At 40.3% G+C, this 22,339-nt stretch overlaps 3 protein-coding genes across 11 annotated transcripts in view; 2 read left to right on the forward strand and 1 right to left on the reverse strand.

Annotated features, from left to right (window-relative positions):
• FILIP1L (filamin A interacting protein 1 like) overlaps window positions 1-7,854 on the forward strand; it is a 212,370-nt gene extending 204,516 nt beyond the window's left edge. For 7 of the 9 annotated variants that reach the window (XM_068417328.1, XM_068417329.1, XM_068417327.1 and 4 more), the window contains 2 exons: window positions 3,538-3,722; window positions 4,995-7,854. In XM_068417328.1, the coding sequence (XP_068273429.1) occupies window positions 3,538-3,722; window positions 4,995-5,085 (276 nt within the window). In that variant the 3' untranslated portion in view covers window positions 5,086-7,854. The remainder of the gene's footprint in view (window positions 1-3,537; window positions 3,723-4,994) is intronic. The other 2 variants (XM_068417332.1, XM_068417333.1) reach the window with 2 other exon arrangements.
• Window positions 1-9,618, reverse strand: part of CMSS1 (cms1 ribosomal small subunit homolog) — a 246,919-nt gene extending 237,301 nt beyond the window's left edge. Inside the window, exon 1 of the mRNA XM_068417338.1 lies at window positions 9,544-9,618. Coding sequence (XP_068273439.1) covers window positions 9,544-9,604 — 61 coding nt within the window. The 5' untranslated portion in view covers window positions 9,605-9,618. The remainder of the gene's footprint in view (window positions 1-9,543) is intronic.
• A 1,559-nt stretch (window positions 9,619-11,177) lies between these two features.
• TBC1D23 (TBC1 domain family member 23) overlaps window positions 11,178-22,339 on the forward strand; it is a 34,672-nt gene continuing 23,510 nt past the window's right edge. The window contains exons 1-3 of the mRNA XM_068417363.1: window positions 11,178-11,234; window positions 19,791-19,902; window positions 20,129-20,234. Of these exons, the coding sequence (XP_068273464.1) occupies window positions 11,194-11,234; window positions 19,791-19,902; window positions 20,129-20,234 (259 nt within the window). The 5' untranslated portion in view covers window positions 11,178-11,193. The remainder of the gene's footprint in view (window positions 11,235-19,790; window positions 19,903-20,128; window positions 20,235-22,339) is intronic.

The following is a 22,339-nucleotide window of genomic DNA, read 5'->3' on the forward strand; positions in this document are numbered from 1 at the left end:
TCAACTACAGGCAGAATCCTCCAGCCACTTTGTACCCTATGAAATCTCTGAACTGGAATACTTCTCAAAAAAAAACAAACCACAAAACCCACAACTCTTTCTTAGCAATACAGTTACACTTTAGCATGTCAGACTTTACATAAATATTTTTATCTATTCATCTCAATATGCTGAGCAAATGATGGCTTATGTCATTCTTTTTGTAGTTAGGAAATCGAGGCACGTTTTATGTCATCTCTAAATTTCCATCAGACAGTCGCACCGCTAGGAATAGCCCACCCAGATGTTTTATTCCCAATACTGTGCTCATCCACCAGGACATACCACATAGTCAGAAGGCAAACTGTCCCAACTCAGTGCTCAAGAAAAGCCATGTAGCAGTAGCATAATTATCCCCTTCTTTCTTAACACGGTGCCTTTGGTAATTGAAGCAAAATGGTTTTTAGTTTGTTTTTTTTTTTCTTTTTTTTTTTCCCCCAGTTGCATACTAACAATACGAGTGCTAAAATTCAAGATTACCATGAAAATGCATGTTAATTTTTTTTTATTCAGCATTTAACAACAAGTTTCAGTCTGGTTTTAGAGAAAATACTGTAATGCAGTACACAAGAAAAACTTTGCTGCCACCTAGAGGTAAATTCTTCAAGGAACGCAGGGCAAAGAAAAATGCATCTTTTTCCTTCTCACTTTCAAAGCCAAACCCTTTCCTTGCTCAATGTATTTATAAAAAAAAACAAACTACAAGTTGAAACTTTCTGATTTTGAAAATAAAAACATGAAACGAGTTATACACATTCAGACCCAGGATCCATCTCTCATCTTTGGCAGTGACCAGTGGCAAATGCTTATGAAAAAAATGTTAATATCAGGCAAACAGTAACAAACCCAGCCTCCACCAGCCTACAACTTACAGCTATCCACAGCTGAAATCTACGTGACGTCTTTGTGTTTAGTAGTCCTTGATGAATGCCATGAATCAGTCTGAACTTTCTCCAAACCAATTAATATCATCACCTCAAAAACTGCCTGTCCCCATCAGTTTCGTAGCTCATTGACAAGGGAAAATCCTTTTTCCTTATCTTTAACCCACCTTCAACGGATGCCCTCTCAAACATGTTATTAGAGAGAATTCCTCTATTCACATTCACCGTAATCCTAGATTTCTTCTGCTGGTTTTTTCACTCCACAATCTATTTTCCAAACTTGAAAAGGTTTAGTGTATGCTGTTAATCTTCATGCAGAAACCATTCCATAACTGATAGTTTTTTCCACCTTTTTCTGCCTTTTGCCATTCCCTTTTCTGAGCTGTTTGGACAAAACTCTGCAAGACATTCACAATGTAGGCATGGTTTGGATTTACACACTAAAAAATATCGGGGTTTGTTTTCTTCTATTCTTTTCCTAGTAAACCCTAATCTGCCTGTTACCTGTTTGACAATTGCCACTTGCTGAGCAATGAGGATCGTTTACAGTGACTTCAGGATCTGTGCTCTGAATGACAAGAGATGTCATATTTAACACTGTATGCAAACTAGTTTTCCCTACATGTATTATCTTTCATTTGTTAACACTGAACTGACACACATTTTTATCGCCTTGTTACTCAATACCATGAATTACTGTCAGCTCTTGCTTCTAATACCCTCCCTTTAATATAAAAATATGATAATTTCACTACTAACTCTCTTCCTATGCAGTTTACGAATACGTTGACTATCACAGGTGGCTGTTAGGCTCAGATGGTATCTCCACTATACTATAAAACTGCTTAAGTGTTCTTCTTCCTCTCCGCTTGCCACTTTTTAACCATAAGAATTTTCCTTCTTTTTCCACAGAAACTTTGCTCTCCCAAGATTCTTTTGTTAGAGACCACTATAATGGGTTTTTTTTTGAAAAATCATAATATGGTCACATCTATAATAGTAAGTTAAAGGCATCTACATCTGTCCCTCAGACACTAAGACATGGGTCAACCTAAACTACAAGAACCTTCCTGAGCCTCCAGAACAGCCTAGCCAGACACAAACTATCTAGTCAAAATGATCCCTCCTCTGGGCTAACTCCCAAGCTATGCCTCAGAGCTGTTCCAGAGTCAGATCCAGGTTACAGACGTTCAAACAATTCAACACTACTGACAATTCAAGAGTTACAGTGCCTGGGAACATTCACAGACACTGCCTAGTTCGTTATTGGACAATCTCATACCATATATTTCTATAACAATAGATAACACATACTTTAATATTATCCTCGACAAGAAGCATGGATGTTTTCCCATCTCAAAATTAGTAACCACGTGGGTGAACATGCTATTTCTTATTGTCACTTCTACAGTTTGATCAGTTCAGCAGTTATATTTACAAATCTTCTGTGAAGATTTACTCTAAAAGTAGCATCACATCTCTCTAGCATCACCAGCAATTTCAGTGGCAGATTGCACATCACTAATAAGGATTCAGCGATTTTAAAAATCATCTCCTTGGAAAAATAGCACATTGTTCTATCTCTTTGTTGGCAAACTTCAATTAGCCTAGGTTGCTTTTTTTTTTTTCCTTACTCATGATTCATTAAGTGTGCCTGTGATGTGCAAACTTTCCCCAAATTCCACCGTATTGAGCACGTGCAATGATCTGATGTTAGCTCAGATTTATCCTTTCGAGAACTCCTGTCATATACAGTTATCTACAGCCAAATGGCAGGCTTTTGAATTCTGATACATTTTTATAAAATAAATTCTTACTGCAGGCAGGTTTTTATGGCCACTAGGAAGTTGTTTCTCAAAACTTGAACACCATTTCCATTTTATGTTTTTTTAAAAAACCCTCAGTGAACTTCTTTTACTCTGTTGCTCAACAATAAAAGGTATGTAAGAGGGCTTGTGATGTAAAAAGCCTTTCTGATAGGTAGTGCATGTTGAACCCTCGTTTCAGATATGGTACCTTTCAAACAATCTCCTTGCCTTTACAGGTCTTCACCCCTTTTCAGCGCTCGTTTTAACTTTTCATTTTTGTCTAGTTACTTCTTTGTAATTAAATATGACTACGATGAATTCTGGAGGGAGAGTTCTCTCTTTCAGATACATTCCTTTTTTGTACACCGTGGTCACTTTCAAAGAATTATGTCTCACAGTAAAGTATGAACTAGGTACTGCCTGCTACTCAGGACTGAATCAAGTCTTGCTTCTGCCTGTGGAAGTCCTCTGATTATTCACCCAGAGAAGTCACACAATTCACAGCCTTTGCACTGCATCACTCACTCAGCCTCCAGGGCTGCTGCCCTAGTCAGAAAGCTGACAGAAAACTCCTCTTACTTAGACTCTGGATTTCAATCCATTCAGATTCTTTGATATTCACCAATTAAGTATGTAAGTTAAATACAAAGCTACACTCGGATTACTAAGGAGAGAAAGGAAATTGAGACAAACAGCTCTATGAGCAATGTGTTTAGTTTTATGAAGTGGAAAAGACACTGACGAGCTAAGTATACAATCTGTCTCTCCTCCCTAATGTATGACTTCTTTTCTCGGTTTATTTCAAGATTACTGATGCCTTCCGTCATTCAGTTCCAACTCGGATCCCCAAACCAAAGCCTATGAGCACAACCAAAGTACCTGTGAAAATTCCTGCCGGGCATCTCAACAAACCACTCCAAGACCGCAGTTCTGGAAAGCTACGCATTGTAAGGACTGTGTCTAAAACGTGCCTTCAAAGTGGAGGGAGAAGGTAAATAATTTCCTATGATCTATGACACTAAAATGGATTTAAGCAACCTGAATCTCAACAGTAGTTGTTTCCATTGGGGAAAAGTCTGAAACCATCCACATGGTCAGCACGTCAATGGTCACCAATCACAGGACATCAAGAGACAGACAAATTGTTAGGAGCCAAAGGTAACTGCATGTCTGCAGGGACCAAGTTCTGCTCCCATTTTTCTGGTGTAATTCCAGAATTTGGCCCTCACAGTAGAGAAGCACGAGATGCAAACAGGTTTCTACTATAAATTCGGTTTTGACATGTTCCACAAATAACAATACTAACATTGTCTCAGTAGATTTATAAAAATATATTGTCAATCCAATGAAGAGGGGTTGAAGGAGGCACCGTTTTGTTTTCAAAGTTGGTCTAGTCAAGAAGTGTTTCAATATGAGTATCTTATGTCCAGTAGTAAAGGCAGAATGAAGAGAGGTCTGGAGAAATCTGCTCTTTTATAACATGCAGAAATGCAGAGCTCCTTGTTGTGTCAAGCATCACTCTAAAAGCATGATGTGAAGATGAACAATTCTCTCCCCAATGAGTTCACTAGTGTGATTATCCCTGCTCGCTTCGTCCAGATGTTATCGTAGGAACACAGACCCAAGAACTGAGATAGATATTGTTTGTATTAGCTGTATAAACTCTCACCATTTTATTTGGACTACAGTATTAAGATTTCAGTTCACTTAAACTGTATTTTGGAACTGATCAAAATTTGTGTCAAGCTTAACAGTAAGTTGTGACTTACAGAGAAGGGCAATGTTGTTCTTGCATTCCTCCACAATTTTGCCCTTCCTTTCAACTGCTCCCATTCAAGTAAAATAGGTAACTGCATTCATAACTCAGTGAAGTTTGTTTTTTAACCAATCTAACTCTGCACATGTAGTTCTAGTTCATTCATGAGAGAATCTGCCTTTTTGCTTTTCTTAAAGCATAACTTCTTTAATAGACTTAAAACTCACTCCAAGTTTCCTTTCAGTCAATGCACAAAAGAAATCAAAACATTAGAAGAGACTCCAGGTTCATGGTTTTCAATTTTCTGAAAAATAGCAATTCTTGCTCTGACAAGAAAATGTCTCATTGTTCCATTTTAGAAAGCTAAAACTAACAAGATACTACTACCACGAGAAACCCCCCACAGGAATCCTGTAATACCAACTAACGTGAGTTACTGTTTTAGAATATAAAAAATAATTTATTTCCCTGGTATTAACGTCTCCCTCATTCTTCTTCCCCTAACAGAGTGCATTCCAACAGTCTAAATGGCTCAACTGATAATTTGTGGGAAAACTCCTTTCACATAGGTCTTTCTTTAAGAACTGCCAAATCCTAATTCCTAAATAAAGCAAAATCTGGCGGTGATCACAGTGACATAACCAGAATCACGATCCTTTTGCTGAAGCAAGGAGAGATTTTGATGCATTCAGTTACCCAATTTTTTCCCTTTTATTTCACAGCTAAAAGTTTAACTTAACCACTGAGACAGTACAACACATTAGCACTGCTGCGTGACTATTTTTGCAAACCCACAACAGAAACCTATGCCTCCCTCAACAGCTCCACAAGAAACTCTCTAGGAGTACTTAAAAAAAAAGAAGTTTAAAAAGCTCAGTCTACTAAATTATTTCAGCTTGTGTCCTACAAGACACACTTGTGTCAAAAAACAAAAATTAAAGAATGACTCTTCCATATTAAAAAGAAAAGGTTTCAAGTTTTATTCACTAAATCTGCAGGTAACTATGAAGTTTTGAGGCTCCATATCACGCGTGCTCAGACCCAAACAAAGTTCACGGAAGCACACCATTGTATGTTCTGCAACTTGCAGAATTAGTGTATGGAAACGTGAAGAAACACAGATTTCAAAAAGCAGCTGTTACCTTGGCATGCTTGTCAGAGATCTTCAGTACAAGAACAAGTTTCAGCAGAAGGGACAGCAACTCATGGATGAGCCAAAAAAAAGCAAGCTATAAACCTCTCCATACAGGTCTGCCAGCAGATCTCAGCTCCTATCAAGTAACAAAAGTCCCACCGAACGTGCTACAATGAACAGTCCATTTCTTGATAGTTGCAGATCACTTATTACAAATTGATGCTATTTGGCACCCTCTATTGCCAGTCTACAGAAAGAAAAGAAAACCTCTGGCAAAAGAAATTAATTCCCACAATAGCATCCTTTGCTTTAGAGCCCGTAAAGGACCCCACAAGTACTGTCAAACCATCCTCCATGGTACCATATTATACTTCTCACCTCCCTGTACTGCTGACAGAAGTTTCCCTGTCTTTTGCTCCTGTCTTGGGATGACACAACTTATTTCTACCTGTGAGAGACATGGCCCACACAGGCTCTTACTTAAGGATCTAAACAAACTGACAAACGGGGATACTACACACTTATGGGATTAAGGGAGACAAAGAAAGCATGAAGAATGAAGGGCAAGGAGTGGTAACATAAAAGGAGGAAACTGGAAGAATTTCTGAAAAATAGAGTCCATCCCTCTCCCTCAAACTGCTCGGAAGATGAGGCATGCTGGCTACAGGCAAGATATGGACATTTATAGTGCTGGGAGAAGTGCTCTTTCTGTTCATGCAGAGAAGAGAAGAAAGTTGGTGTCTTTCATCAGTACTAAACAAACTCCTTCGTATTCCTTATCCTCTCCCTTATAGTTCTGAATGCAATATAAAAATCATATTCAAGACTGGACATAGTTGTGATGTGAACTGGAAAAAGAGAGGGAAGGAAGCCCTGCAGGTGATTGACTTGGGACATGCATAACACTAAACACTGGTAAGTAGGCAATAACACCTAACCACTCTCTCCACAAATCTCCTCTCAAAGTTAAAGGTTTGCTGAAGAAGTTATTGGGCAAGATTCTTTAGTTTGTGTCATGTGACAAGGTAAATAGATGGCTAATCCCTTCAGGTTTTTTTTTTGCTGGGTTTTGTTTTTTGATTATTTTTTTACATCTATAAACCACCTGCAGGAGGGTAAACATTCATGTGTCAAAGTGAAGGTAACTACCTTTAATCTGGAGTCTAAAATAATGATTTCCAATGATGTGGCCAAAAGCAAATTAAGAACTACTTATATGTCTGTATACTAGGACACATATTTTGTGTTTTCATACCCTTTGAGCCTGAACATCTTTCATACACTTCATCTTAAAAGTAGCCTCTTCTAACTACAAATTGCTAAAATCTAAAACACTCTTGAGGGTCGAGTTATTAGGAAGAATATTCCATTGGTCAGGACTTATTCTAGGGCTAGTCTTAAAGGACTTGGCAAAAGATTGGTATTTTAAAAGTACATTTCAAATTCTTCTGCTTTGCACCTAGCTGTGGCAGAGATGCTTTTTTAAAATAGGCCAGCAAATGAAGTTGGATAGGAAAATTTTTTTTAATGAAACTTGGTATTTCACAGTGTCTTCGTTTAGACTGCACCAGAGGCTAAACAATAAACAGTTGTTCTCTCACCCAATGTCCCTTCCCCAACCGAGGAAGGGAATTGGGAAAAGGAGGGAGGTTCAGGGGTTAAACAGATTTAATAAAATAAAGAAACCAATATCAATAATAATACAAAACACACATAATTATACTTAGCTACAGAGCGCTGGCAAGTTGCTTCCAGGGATAGCGATCGTTGAGAATACAAAAGAGTTAGAAGAGAGGAGGAGAGCAAAAAGAGCCTCACTCCTCCCCAGCAGCTTTCCCTTTTTGTAGTGAACTTGCTGTTAATGCTATAGAATACACCTGCGGGCCAGCCTGGGTCAGCTGCCCTGCATTTAACTGCTAATGGCCCTGATCACCATGGCTGGCCACAAACCCAAACAAAATCTAACAGAAACTCGATTCTACAAATTTCATCCCAATGAAACCAGGACACACAGAAATGAACTTGATCAAGTATGTCAGAAGTGCTCGCTAATGGGCAATTGTTTTCTTGTATTGCTGCTTACATTGTAAACCCTGATTTCCTATTTCATGCCAACTGATTTTAAAGCATTTTACAGTATCCATAAAATGCAGTACAGATTACCCTTTGGTTTTATATCCGTTGTATGTGAAAAATAGCTACACAAAATAAAAGTAACAGATGCTCTTCTTACTTTGTGTCAACTTAATACAACAGGCTCCACATAAAGAATCTACCAACAAGATTACAACGGTGGGATGTGGACAGCAGAGTACATGGTTTGCACAACAGCCACCTGTAATCATTGCTCATAACACATTCACAGAATGTTCTTAGAGTAAAGCCCATATAGTGCTTTTAGCACAGGGCTGGATTTGACACCTCCAGAGGTTCCTTCCCATCTGAATTATTTTTACGTAACTTTAAGAGTTGTGATTCAGTCTCCTCTCAAAGTCAGATGGTTTATCCATCATGTCAAAAGTTTATCATCCAAGTCGTGCTTTGCATCCAGTTTCCAAAGGAAAGCTGCCGACATTATAAAAATCAGCTTATCACCCACCCCAAATGAAACCTCTGGTTGGCAGAATGTGCAGGAAGGCTCTGAAGATATTTGGGACTCTTCAATGAAAAATTCGTAATGAAGAGCATTTACCATCGAAACTGGAACTACTTAAGGAACCTACCTGAGACTAAAAACAAAAATGGAATGCTCAGGAGCCTTGTTAGGGCTTGTGACACTTCTTTATTACATACATACAATTTTTATATTGCTTCTTCTCAAACTATTCTCCAAGTCCCTTTTCACAGGAAATAAGCAACTGTTGTCAGGACACTGGAAGATCTGGAGTCTTCCCAGCTGTGCAGATAACTCCCAATAACTCCCAACTCTTACCAAAACTACATTTAAAAAAAAAAAAACAAAACAATGTAAAAATTAACTTAAAAAAAAAAACCACAATAAAATAGGGTACTATAAAGTCTTAAAGTCACTTTAGTTGCTTAGATCTACCTAAATTTCCACATTAAATCTCGACATTACAGATGCAACCACAGGCTGTAAAGTGCTTTAAGACACATTGAAAAAAGCCAAGAGCCAGATACTAGAATCATCAGGGAAAGAGACAAATCGGCCATAATACCATACTCCAAAGAGCAATGGCTGAAGAAAAGATATTTAACCCCTGCCCTTTTACAATAACACATGGTAAGGGTGATGTGAAACACCCCAGTGAGCACACGGGCAATGCTTTTCAACTACCACAGGTATTTTTCCCCCCAAAGGCTCCACTGTGGATTTACTGTTTCCAAGGCCTTTCAGAACTAGAAGTAATTTCACATCGGTAACTGCAATCAACAAACATTATGCAACATCCTTTCATCGAAGGACCTCGGTTTGGAAGAAAACACAGTTTAGAAGCTAAATGAATGCAGGGGACAGCTGAGCTCTGAACTCAAAGCAAGTGGTTTTCCTCCCCTCTCTCCCCCTCAGCCCCGCTTTTTAAAACTCGCTTACATGTATTTTTGTTGAGTGGATTCCTGTTGTTACCTATGCACTGATATTTTCGTTTGCCCCTTCATCCTCTAACGATGCTGGGTCTGAAGGATCAGAGATTAGACCTCACCTGGCTGCGGGGATTTTCTTTACAAGCAAAACCGTCCTCGGTAGCAAGCAGGGAAAAGCATGCACATGAAGCAAAAACGAGGGAGATGAAACCAAAGACGTAAATTAAAAGCGGAGAAGGGAAAGGCGGGGGGCTGGAGGGAGGGGGGGGGGAAGTGGAAAAAACGAAAAGGAAGAAGGAGGCCCAGGGGGAAGGGGGCTGGCCCTCGGGAAGACTGTTTCAAGCCCAACGTGAGGGGCAAGCTCCAGAAGACGAGTACCTGGGCTGCCGCCTGCCCCGGACGGAGTGTCCCACCACGGCTCCTCCAGCGTGTCCCCCATGCTGCTGCTGGCGCCCGGCCCCGGCCCCGCGCCTGCGCACTGGCCCGGCCCGGCCCGGCGGTGGGGCGGGGCCGCTGAGCGTGACAGCGGGGTCCCCTCCCCCGGCCCCGGCCCCGCTTTTACCGCTTCCAGGTAAACGATGCCTCCTGAATATTCTACAAAGTTTTTTTTCCTAATAAAAGTAGGTGATTCAAGTGCATGGGGGTTTTTTTGTTGGCTTTTTTGGGTTTTTTTGTTTGTTTGTTTGTTTTTTTTAGTGAAAAATACAGATGAAGCGGGAAAAAGAGGAAAACAATTAAAAATATTACCCTCTCCTTCACAACACTCATTTTTTTTAATTGCCTGAATTTGGTTGGACGCTGTAAAATACTTTCTTGATTAAGATTATTCATATAATCTTTTCTGAGAAACAAACATACGGGAAAATATCGTGTGTTACCTTTGAACGAACGCTCTTGACTCTCTGGGAAGCTGCACACAGGTGAGGGAGCTGTGTCTGTCTTCACAGGAGCAGTCCCGCTCAAAGGCTGAGCCGTTACACACCGGAGCACATCGCGAGGCAAGCTGTGGAAGAGCCAAGTGTAAGGACATGAATTTATCATAAGGTGGCAGTGTTATTCCATGTATAAATTACTTGAATAATTTTTCTGAACTTTCATAGACGTGTATTATTTTTTTTTTCCTTTCAGGGTGTAGATGGGTAAGGAACACGCATGCTTTAGACTTGTTCTGCCCAGGGTTGCTAATGAACATTACCAGGTGATTTTTAGCCCTTGGAAACAGGGTTCTGTGTAAGACTTGTGAATTTTCTCTCACCCGTCGAGTACAGCCTGGCACAGTACTGCCCAGAGGGGGAGTCATTTAACAACCAAACCTGCACAGGGCAAAGCAGTTTACCTTTACGAAAACATTCAAATTTTTCACAGAATGGCTTCCCTGCTGCGGAAACCGGTTCCTGTCTTCCAGAGGAAGGCAGCTGCCGGTGACCCGAACTGGCGGCAGGGCCGTCCCCCACCAGCACACCGGGGCGGGTGGCCGAGCGCAGCCCGCAGCAGCAGCGGGTTTCCCGGCAGAGTACGCCTCCCTCAGCGCCGGGCCGCCTCGCAAGGCTGCTGCCTACCCCCCACCGCCTCCCCGGGCGCGCTGAGGGGAGGCTCCCGCTCAGGGCGGGGAAACCGGACGGCAGCTGCTTGAGGAGGGGCTGCGTCAGCCCGGCCCGCGGCGGGGCAGCTCCTGCTCCCCGGGGGAGAGCCCCGTAACCGCAGCCTCTCTACGGCCACTGCTAAGGACCTGCTACTCCCGCTGCCCCGCAGAGAGCCCGGCGCTGGCTCAGGTGAACGCCGTGAGGGCGCTGCATCAGCAGCGGCAAGTCCCGCCCGGCCCGGCCCGGCCCGGCCCGCCTCGCCCCGGCTCCCGCCCCTTCTCCTCCTGCAGGCACCGCCCTTCTGCCTTGCCAGGCTTCCGCGGTTTGCGGCGGGCGCCCTCACTTCACGACAGGACGGGAGCCGGTGCGCGGTGAGGAGGGGTGTGGGGGGGGAACTCACACCCGACCGCGCTTTACGGCCGAGCGAGGAGTCACGTCAACAGCTATGGCGGAAGGGGAAGAGGCGCCGCCGCCGTCGAGCAGCTGGTGAGTTACGGGGATGCCGGTGCCCTTCGTCCCGCTCCCTTCCCCCCGCCCTCCGCAGCGGGGGAGAGGGGAGGGGCCGGTGGGCGAGAGGGGCTGAACCCCCCCCGCCCGTCACCGCTTCCCCGCCGCCCCCTCCCCCGGGACGCCCCGCGTTTGGGGTGTGGGGCTGAGGCCGCCCCTTGAAGCCGGGCGGGGGCGTACGTGGCCCCGCCGCCACCGCGGAGCGCTCGGTGGAGGCAGGGTGGCTGGGACAGCTCCCTGGGGGGCGCGGCCCCCCTGCGGCCCCCCGTCCGCCCGGCCCGGCAGGCCCCAGCGCGGTGGAAGCCCGGGGCGACCTCGGGGCAAAAGCCGTCGGGCGCTCGGCAGCTCCCGGGTCCCGAAAGAGGAAGCGCCGCCGTCAGAACAAGGGCGAGACGGGGCGGCCTCGGGCCGTGCCCAGCCTGAAGCGAGGCGGTTGCTCCAGCTTGAGATGACAGCTTTAACAGGCGGTGGAGCTGCTCGCTGTGTGCGCCTGTCTGCCTGGAGCACGGTCGCTTTGTTCGGTTTAGCTTCCCCGTTCTCTGCGGACCTACTCCAGCGCAGGTGGCAACACTGGTCCTGGCTTGTTTTCGGGATGGTTTTGGTTGCCGCTCTCCTTCAACGCAGCTATTACTTATAATGGATTTTACATTGAACCTTTAGGACAAGAGTAGAGACTGTTTCTGGAGCATGTGTAGGATCATTTTGATGGTAACAGTGATGTGATTTTAGAACTTGTTGCATGCGTATTCACTTAAGATTGATGAGGCTTAAATAACCATTGTGTTTAAACACTGAAGCCGTTCTTACTGCACCCCACATCACTCCTGTGCATCCCCACTTTGTTTTTCTCTTTGCACTTCTCCATTGCATGTGATTTCTTTTCTTTCTGTGGTTCTGTGCCGTGGCATTGCTCTTTGTCCTCTCCACGTACGCACTTTTCAAGCAATTACCTTACAGACCTGTTTTTTATGATAATTTCCAATCTGACGTTGTTGTTTCTAGGCTTTATGTGGCGGATTCAAAGTTTCTTGCTAACTGTGCTTAGCCTTCTTGGCACTTTAAAGAAGCCAGAATTGACACATGTGCAGGTGTAGCTGGTATCTGTTCTTTTTCTAGGTTGGTTCTACAAATACAGCTCGTGGATGGAATAACTAAGTGATATTTGCTAGCAAATGAAAATGAATCGGTGTAGTTTTTCAGCCTTTTTTTGCTTTTAGTTGCAGCTTCAAAGTTTATGAAGCACTTCCTATAGGTACAGTGTTGTGTAAGCATCGTTTCTAAATACAGACCTGACTCTTGAGACATATAATTACAAAGTTAAGGACAGACTCATTGATGGAGCAGTCTCGACACTTTGAAGTATAACCCTGGGCATTGAATAAGAACCATGTTGAAGTATCTCTGAAAAAATACTTCAAACTTCTTTCATTAGTAATGCTGAAAGAATATTACAGTCTCCCAGATCACCACAAAATGCTGAAATTCCTGCTTAAGAATGAGGCACAAGTGTGGTTTCCAGACATGTTTCAAGGCACATTGTTGCTATTCTGACTGGCAGCTTCAAAATGTGACTATAGTAAATTTGATTTGCTGGTACTACCAGAAAAGGCAAACTCAAAGGCGTTTGTTAGAACAGATTGTGTAAGTCTTTATGGGAGCTGTTCAAGAAATTTATGCTTAAATGCTACATTAATATGCCAGAATGCATTCTGTGCACCCAGAGCTGTACCCTGTGAATAACATAAAGTTTTATTCTCTATTGCTTGTTCAGAAATTACACATGGCTTTTTGGTTTTGTTGTTGTGTTTTGGGTTTTTTTAAGCGAGCTTCAGTGAAATATTTTCTTTTTTCATTTACTGATTTAAACTGTTATCTTGTATACGTATCTGAATGCTATTGAACAGTTGTTTCTCTAAGAATATGTATCTTTCGAATGAGGTTTTTGGTGTAAATTACTACATTATCGTAGTTTTGATGTATATAGGATTGTGCAATAACATTTCATGTTTAAAAAAACCAGCCAAAACATAAAATTATGCATGTGTGCACCTGTGTTGGGAACAAAACTGGAAGTGCTGATTCCTTGTCCTCTGTTCAGTTCCTTCGGGGGATTCAAAGGCAGTAGTTCTGCGTTCACAGACTGTGACAGCACCTTGAGTGTGTAGGCTCTGGACATGCTTATTAAAATAAAATACCCTTTTTATTTTTCCTATGTCAATTTAACATGCGGTGCTGGTGTAAGTGGTTTGAGGGGGCACGAACTAATGATGAGTTAAAACCCTCAATGTCCATACTGACTGCTTGGTGTTTTGTTTAACAAAAACCAGGGACATTTGTCACTGTACAATACAATTTAAAAAAACAAACAAAAAAACAAAAACCACCTCACCCACGTCCCAAAACTTATTGTATACAGTTACTGCAAGATGGGATTGTCAGCTTTTTCTTCAGTAAATACAGGAAGTTTATTAACAGTTTCGATTTAAAAATGAGGAAAACCTGACAGACCTTTTAAATTAAATATTTATTTTTACCTATTTGGTATATTCTCCAAAATTAATTTGAGAAATTGCTGGCTGTATTATATTTGATGCTGGAAGATATATCTGTGTCCAAAATTAAGAATACTGTGAAACACAAAGGAGTCAGGCTGCTTTCAAGCTGTGCTGCAAAATCGTTATTTTTTTTTTGTCTACTTATTTGATTATTTTAACCATCATTTTAGTCAATACAATATGTCCAGTCAATAGAGTATATAGACACAAACAAGCTGGACTGTTCTTAGTTAAAATGCTTGTAATTGGAAGTTACAGGGGTTTTTTTCTCCTCATTTATCAAGGAAATAAATTATTTGGACTTAATTTTTCTTGTTCAGGTTCTCAGATAAAGATATAAACAGTTATGAATTAATTTATGAAACCTTTTTGCAGATGTTTGTTTAATACTCAAGCTTCAGCAAACTTCATCAAGTCATATTTTTATTTTAAGAGCTATGCTTTGAAAGCTAAGACCTGAACTAACTAAATGTAACTCTAACAGAGGTATTGTTCCTGTTCATTTAACTTTGCATTGGAATCATTCATCTTGTAGGTCCAACAATACACTCCAAGTGTTTCAGACAACAGGGTGACAAAACTAGCACATATATATTTTTTCTGTGCTCAGAATCTGGCTTATTAGTGCTTGGAGCCATAATATTTCTAATGAAAGCATATGAACAAAAAAATCCTTTGCAGTTAAATGTGAAATTAACACACTTGAGGAAAAAAAAAAAGAGGTAAAAATGTCAGGGTGTTAATGTTTTCCTCCGAAATTCTGTTGGAAAAAAAGACTGTTCAATGGTGTTCTTGAATACAATGGATATTTTGAAGTAAATGTGAGGGATTGATTTTTGTTTGTTTGTTTTCAATAGAGAACACACACTCTTCATTACTTTCGATTTAATATAGCTCTTGTTGAGGCTTTTTTTCGGTAGTCAGGACAATCCTAAATTAAAAGTAGGAACCAGAGTAACAAGATTATATAAAAGTATATTTGGGGTGGGGAGGAGAGAAGCTTTTATATAGATAGTTTTCTGTGGTGGGAAGCTGTGTTCTTTGCGGTGGGAAGGTAGGATGATGACTATTAAAATAAATTTGTATTAGCCGTTGACTTTGGAAATGTGCATCAGCACTACTCACTTGCCTAGTTTTCTTTTAAGTAAAGCTCGTTTGCAGTTACTACGTGTTGTAAATCTGTATGATATTGTGAGCTTTTTCCAGTAAAGTACTTTGCTTAAAATGCAGTTTAGATCTACCTTTTTACTAACAAAAATAATAAAAATCTATTGGAATAAGTCCAATCTGGCACTAACATGGATATGTACAGGCAGCCCTCATAATTGTGATGGCAGCATTGTGATACCACAGAATCACAGAATCGACCAGGTTGGAAGAGCCCTCTGGGATCATCGAGTCCAACCATTGCCCTGACACCACCCTGTCAACTAGACCATGGCACTAAGTGCCATGTCCAGTCTTTTCTTAAACCCCTCCAGAGACGGTGACTCCACCACCTCCCTGGGCAGCCCCTTCCAATGGCTAATAACCCTTTCTGAAAAGAAATTCCTCTTAATGTCCAACCTGAACCTCCCCTGGCGACGCTTGAGGCTGTGTCCTCTTGTCCTATCGCTGGTTGCCCGGGAGAAGAGACCGACTCCCACTTCACTCCAACCTCCCTTCAGGTAGTTGTAGACTGCACTAAGGTCACCTCTGAGCCTCCTCTTCTCCAGGCTAAACAACCCCAGGATATGTGTATCCGTCTTTCTCTTTTCATGCTACAATTACCACAAATACACGAAAACTTGCACACTGGATATGTTTGACGTCCGAGGTGACGACGACTTTGTAGAAACTAAAGCTGATGATACTGTTGGCAAGGGTTCAGCTGGTAGCAGCCTTGCTTCTGATTTAGGGAGAACAGGAATGATATGTGAAGGTGTTTGAAGAAATACTACTTCTTACATTGAAAGTGGTGGTGGGCTACTAGAGCATGTCAAGGGCAGCTACGATGAGTGTGTCACCTGAGGACTGTCAGAGAAAATAACCAAAGAAGCTTTTGAAGTGTTATGCCAACATCAGATCAGTGGTCAGAATATGGGAAGCAGTTTGGTAAGCAGTATGATCTAGGTGGGAGTATGTGTTTTAACCCTCTTTTAGGCCACTGAGTAATATTTTACAGGCAGGTGTGTAGTAGTAGATTCAGTGTATATGGAAAAAGAGTGATCATCTTGTTTTGGACTAAGTGCGTTTTAGATAGTGAATTTGGTATGTGTAGAGGATACCTGTTGGGCTGTGAAAGTAGTAAATTAGTATGAGAAGTGTGCCCATCTCAAATCAAAGCTTTAAACTTCTGAAGCATTTTTTTCCAAAAATGCACTTTGACTTGGAAGAAGCGGTTCAAAGGGATCTGTCTTTCCTAATAACAAATGAGCAGACGTAATGACTTTAGCAGATACATTCCAGGCATTGTAATATACTGATTGTTTATAGTTTTCTTAATACTATAGGTCTTTTCCTATGTGTTTGTACCTTATCAAAACACTTCCTACTATCTTTCCTTGCTGTTTACATCCCCACAATTTCTTAATCTCTTCATTAGTTTTTATAAGGGATTATTACCAACTACCTCAGAGTCATATATAAATAAAATAAATAGTACTTAAAAAAAAAAAAGTGAAGCTGAAGTCCCAACAGTTGATAAATTTTTATATTGCCTCCAGCTCTCTCTCACATCTTAATTGTTTTGGCTTTAAAAAAAAAATCATGTTCAATACCTGTTAAGGTTGTTACCTATTGGTTATAGTATGTCACTGGGCTGGCCTGAATTTCAGAGATCCCTCTGTGAGTATGGAAGTTTACTCTGGATACATTAATAGCAATATGGTGCATTCTGACATTTAGAACAGTATGTCTTGTGGGAATTAACCTTTCAGGCCATGGTGTAGGCTGGAATTGTACACATCTAACCAAAATTCAGAATAGCATCTCGAATTAGGCAGTGGGGCCGTGGTAGATCAGAAAGAAGGGTGTTCAGGTCTGGAGGAGATTGCCTGTAACGAGAGGTGCTGTGTTCTTTCCAGAGTAAGTGTAATAGTTGTCCGTGTGAACAGAACACTTCCTAGCTGATCTTCACTCACGAAAGACAAGGATCCAGATTGCTGGCAGTTTGCTGGAACATTTATAGCGCAGACTGAAAATAAGGTAAAACACAGCCAGGGGATGTGTTAAAGTATCAAAATTACTGTCATGGTACTTTGCAAGTTCGTGTGAATAGAACATTTATTAGAAAATAATTTTTCTTCATCTTTGAGGAGTCCCCACTTCTAGCCTGTGAACAGTCTTGGGAGTTGATGGAGGAAAACAATAGCTGATTAAATCATAACTAGAATAATGCAATTCCCCTCCCCACCCCAGCTGGTATTGCATTTAACTCAATCTGGTAATGCATCACATCTCCATGTGGGAGGTGGGCGTATCACATTCTTACGTTTTGAAGTGGAGTAGTAAAGCTGGCATTTGCCTGTCGTCTTCACAGTGTACAAAGTGCAGATGACAGTAGTCATGAAGAAGATTTTGCAAATCGTAACATATCAAACAGAGGAAGCATACATTTCAGATAACATGTTGAAGTTGATATTGATGTTAACCTGTGCACAGGTTTTTAAGCTGTGATTATTAGGTACAAGTAACTGGTAGAATTAGTAGTCATGGGTCTGTGAAACATTCTTTGCCAGGTGTGTTTTTGTAATTTGTGTAGATGTGTTTTTAAGTGATGTTTCACACATATTAAATTACTTTTTTTCCCCCCCAATAATTTTCTTTGGAGGACATAGAAACCACATTTAAGTATTGCAATTTAAGACCTTTCCACCTGAAATACAACATGTGTGCAGCTGTTGGATTCATTTCCACGTGCCTGTTTAATACTTGGATAATATTTGTCGCAACTGATGGTATTTTGTGTGTTCTAATTCAAGGCCTGGCTGTTGCTCTCTAGTCTGTTTGTCACACATAGTGTGCACAGAAACCTGCAATATATCTGAGAGCATCTAGCTCTCTTCAGCTGATGTTTGATGTTGGCTTCTGTTGAAGTTAGATCATCCCAGAGTTCATGCAATTCTGCTCAGTCTCTTTGTGTAAATGCCCTGGAAATACCTGATTTTTATTCAGGGTTAACTGATTTGGAGATTTAATTTTTCCAGCATTGATTGTTATGTACACGATCAGACAACAGGATAGGTGACAGATGTGCAAGTGTGCTTGTGTATTTTTTCCACCCCCATTTCTGTCTCGGGAAAGGGATATTCATCCATGCAACCTGTAGTCCTATGGGGCTTTGGGATTTTTTTTAATACTAAAAATATAAGAAAACAAGGCAAGTCAGCCTCTTTGTAAACTGTACTTTCTTTCGTCCAAATTTGGAAAATTACTTAAAGAAAACAGACTATTAGTTGTGCCCTGGTGTATATTTGAAATATGATTTAAAGTGCTACCAAAAAGCACTGGCAAAGAAACTGGCTGATACAACGCAAGGCAAATGCTTACTCTGCAAAGTTGTAAATACTTTGAGAAGCCTTAAGTAAGGCTAGCTCATTGCTTGTTGTTAAGTGTATGCATACATTCTTGTAGGATCGAGATTTTAATCTGTTTATCCAAAAGGGTGGTATTTAGAAAATCAGAAATCTGTGTGTTAAGCTTTCAGAAGACTAAACTTGAAAAGCTTCCTATCAAGGAGTTAGCTGTGGATATATGCAAATTGAAGCAGCAGGCAAAGCTCAACAGCTGATGTTCTTTTCCCTGGGTATTTGGAACTGACTACAATAGTACGTAACACGTGGATTAATTGAGAATTGTACTGATGACACTTCAACATCTGTTGTTACACGTATGAATAGATGTGTTGTTCACAAGGAATGCATCCTCACACTTGAATATCTGTCCTGAATAAACAATCCCATTCCATGATTGCTCTGGCTATAAACCTCCAGGCTGTGGGTTTAACTCCTCAGGTAGATGAAGCAAAGCCGTTCTTAAGGCATGGGTCAGAGCTAGTAGAGAACAGTGAAGATGACGCAGTAAGGGAGGAGTTTTGCCTTCAGGACCTGTGTATCACTGCCATTGCTATTTTTCCAGTGAACCTCGTGTTTTGCCACTGCTGTGCCACATAATATTGAAATTCCTGAAATCATCAGATGTTATTGTCTCATTGTTGACAGCGTGGAACCGTTGAAACGCTCTGCAGAAGCTATCAGAGAGATTGTGAAGTGGTCACTTCTGCACGCGTGCCTTCTTCCCTGTAATGCTTGTGAACTTCTGTTGTCTTACTACGGCAACTTAAAGTATCGCTGCTGTTTGACTGACCTGTGAATTTGTGTATTTTGCTACTTTCTACACTATTATTAACAGTTCTGTATGTTTTAATTCAGTCTTGTGCACATGTCTACACTTACGGTACTAGAACTTTATAATTAAGTAAACCTGAGTTTGACTAAAAGTTCCTTTCCCATTTCAGGGAAAGATGAGGTTAAAAGCTGACTGTTCTAAACCTTTGAAATAAGCTTTCTGTTTTCTAGGTCATGTTGTATTTTATTTAAAAGAACTCTACCATCTAATTTAGGTGTTGTGTCTGCTTTAAATGCATTGGGGGGGTGTGTGTGTAAATTTGCCGTGTATCTCTCCAAGTTTTAAACGACAACTACATTTGCATTTTCATGATACATTTTGCAACATTGCCAAACAAAAAATGCTTTGAACTTATTTTTTCTCATATGTAAATTGAATGGAATTAGAAGTTGAACAGGCAGCCTTAAAAATAAAGGAATAAATAAGATTTTGCAAATATTTATTTTCAGTAATTGGCAAATTGTCTTATATCTTTACATATGTGTGGGTTTTGCCTGATAGCAGCCTCCAGTCTACATCTATTTAATAGATAAACAGTGGAAAATACTGCATAATTCTCTTTTAATAAACACATTATGTATCTTTATTATAGGGAAAAAGATCTTGCAGACGCTCTAGAAGAAGGAGGCTGTGATCTCGAAACTGTGAGAAACATTATTCAAGGAAGGCCGTTGCCTGCTGATCTGAGGGCCAAAGTCTGGAAGGTAAATACGAGCTTGAATCAAGAAGCAGGAAATACCTGAGGTTGTGTTTGATTTGAGGTAAATGATTTAATTACCAAGCATCTGTACAGAAGAGATATAGTACTGGAATTTTAATATGCATGTATGTTGATTCAGTTTTAGGATATTCCTCTTCATTGAGTTCAATAATTGGGTAACTACAAAAGGATACTAAAATGTTTAGAGAGTTTTCTATTTTTGTTTTCAGATTGCACTTAATGTTGTAGGGAAGGGGGACAGCCTGGCATCCTGGGATGGCTCCTTAGACCTACCAGAACAGAGTATCATTCAGAAGGATTGCCAAGAGCTAATTGGTAAGTTCAATTATGTTTAGATCACCTATGTGAAAACTTCTGTACTCTCAGTTGTCTTAGGGCTTTGTTATTTGAATGAAATAACCTGTATGATGTTTACATTTTGAAGGAAGCTTTGAGGAAGAAGATGAGAGGGCAGAGAAAATCAGAAAGCACTTGTAAGAAAACTGTAGTACCCTATCTGTACTCTGGCTCTGAGATGGGTGATGGCATGGAATTTTAAAGTATTAGCTTGTAAGTGATAGTTTGCGTGGTCAGAGCCGAATGGGAAGAAAGCTCCAGGAGTTTAAAAAAATTTAAATTTTTTCCAAGCTCCATCTTTTAAACCAGATGGTCTTTCTGTGGTGTCATTCAAGTTTTTAATTGTCTAATGACTGGTACTTAATGTGAAAAGCTGGAGTAGCTCCAAAATGCATATAACCTCTAAGGGAAGAAATATGTTAAACATTTTGGACTTTAAAGACTATTTTTTGAAAGGTATTTTTTTAATAGTGTTTTCAGCAAAAATTGAAAGGTTGTGTTTGTGAAAGCAAGATGCTGCCAGGACATTGGGAATAATATTCCAGTATGTCTGTAAGGTGCTGCCACAAGGTATGGTTGGCAACTCATCACAGAAATGGCCAAATCCCTGACACTGTGCAACAGCGTTAGTATCAGTGATCAGGTGATGGAGTCAATGCTGACTCATAAATTAGGGTACTTCTTATGACATCAGTAAGAGAATCGTCTATTTTATTACCTGTCACACGTATATTTATTGTTGCACAATTGAAAGTCAAGGCAGAGAATGGCGTTATTGCATACATACATACATACACACATACCTACTACTTTTAAAATGCAGTTCTATGTTTTCTAGCTCTATAACCTAGAAGGGTTTATTTTCCTTTTCTCTCTGACCTGTAAAGGAAAGGGGAAAAAAAAATTCACCGTGTTATTTAATCACAGTGTCTTTTCTGGAAGATGGCAGAACATTCCAATTAGTATTCATAACATACAAAATTAAGCACTTTAATGACAGTTCTCCTTTTGTCTTTATTGCAGATATTTTGTAATATGTAACTATTAAACTGATCAAAGTAGTAAATGTGAAGTTAGTTCAGAATGAAGGTTATATAGAGACTTCAGTTTTGGATTGGATTAAATCTCTCTACTTCAGTGTTTTAGCAAAGCAAGTAGTCTCCAAATACAAAGTAAATCTTTAGACAGCATTTGAGTTTTATCTACTATTTTATTTTCCTGAGAGGTAGAAGAAAGGAAATGCCAAATATTGACTGGCTTTGATGGGAAAATATTAAAGATTTCAGTAATAAAAACTTCCATTAACAGTAATGAGACTCATGGGCTTCTTGTAATTAAGGGGGGGAAATATTTGGTAGAAATTTAATGCCACTGCATTAATGTAGTGTGTAGGCATTTCTTCCCCCCGTCTGGGACATAACATGGTTATTACTTCTTTTAACTGTAAAAGTCAGTTTAGCTATAGTAAAATTCACATAATCTAGGTGGATTAAAACAAATCTATTTCTGAAATATTTAATTCGTAAGTGTATTTAATATTAGATTTTTCATAAAACAATCTAAAGAGGTGTTTAATCATAAACTGAAAATTGTATGAACTTACACAAAAGTCTGGTTTCACTACAATCTGTATAATAAATACCAGTATATTTAACTGTAAGTAAGCTATTTCATCACATGGAGGAAGTCATAATTTGGTGTATGGTGTTGACATATTTCAGCATGTCTTAGATTCATGGCTCAGGTGAGGTGGATGCCGGTACTTTTTCTGGAGTGTTGTCAGCCTTTTCAGTAAGACTTTATGCATAAAGATGCTTTGGAACTAATGCAAACCTAAGCTTTGTGTATGTATCAAACTCAATAATGACAGTATTTAAGAAGTGTTTAGCTTGCTACCTTAATTACAGAACTGGTTTTGTACGAAATTTTTCTGCCAATTTTCATCCAAATGCAACAATATAAATTATGGATTAAGAATTAGTCTGTCATTAAATAGAGCACATCTTTACTTTTCAGTACCTTACAACATTTATAAGAATTTGAAACAATGTTCTACATTAGATAAAAGATTATTTGTTCATGGT

The sequence above is a fragment of the Nyctibius grandis genome, chromosome 23, assembly GCF_013368605.1.
Source record: "Nyctibius grandis isolate bNycGra1 chromosome 23, bNycGra1.pri, whole genome shotgun sequence".
Lineage (NCBI taxonomy): Eukaryota > Metazoa > Chordata > Aves > Nyctibiiformes > Nyctibiidae > Nyctibius > Nyctibius grandis.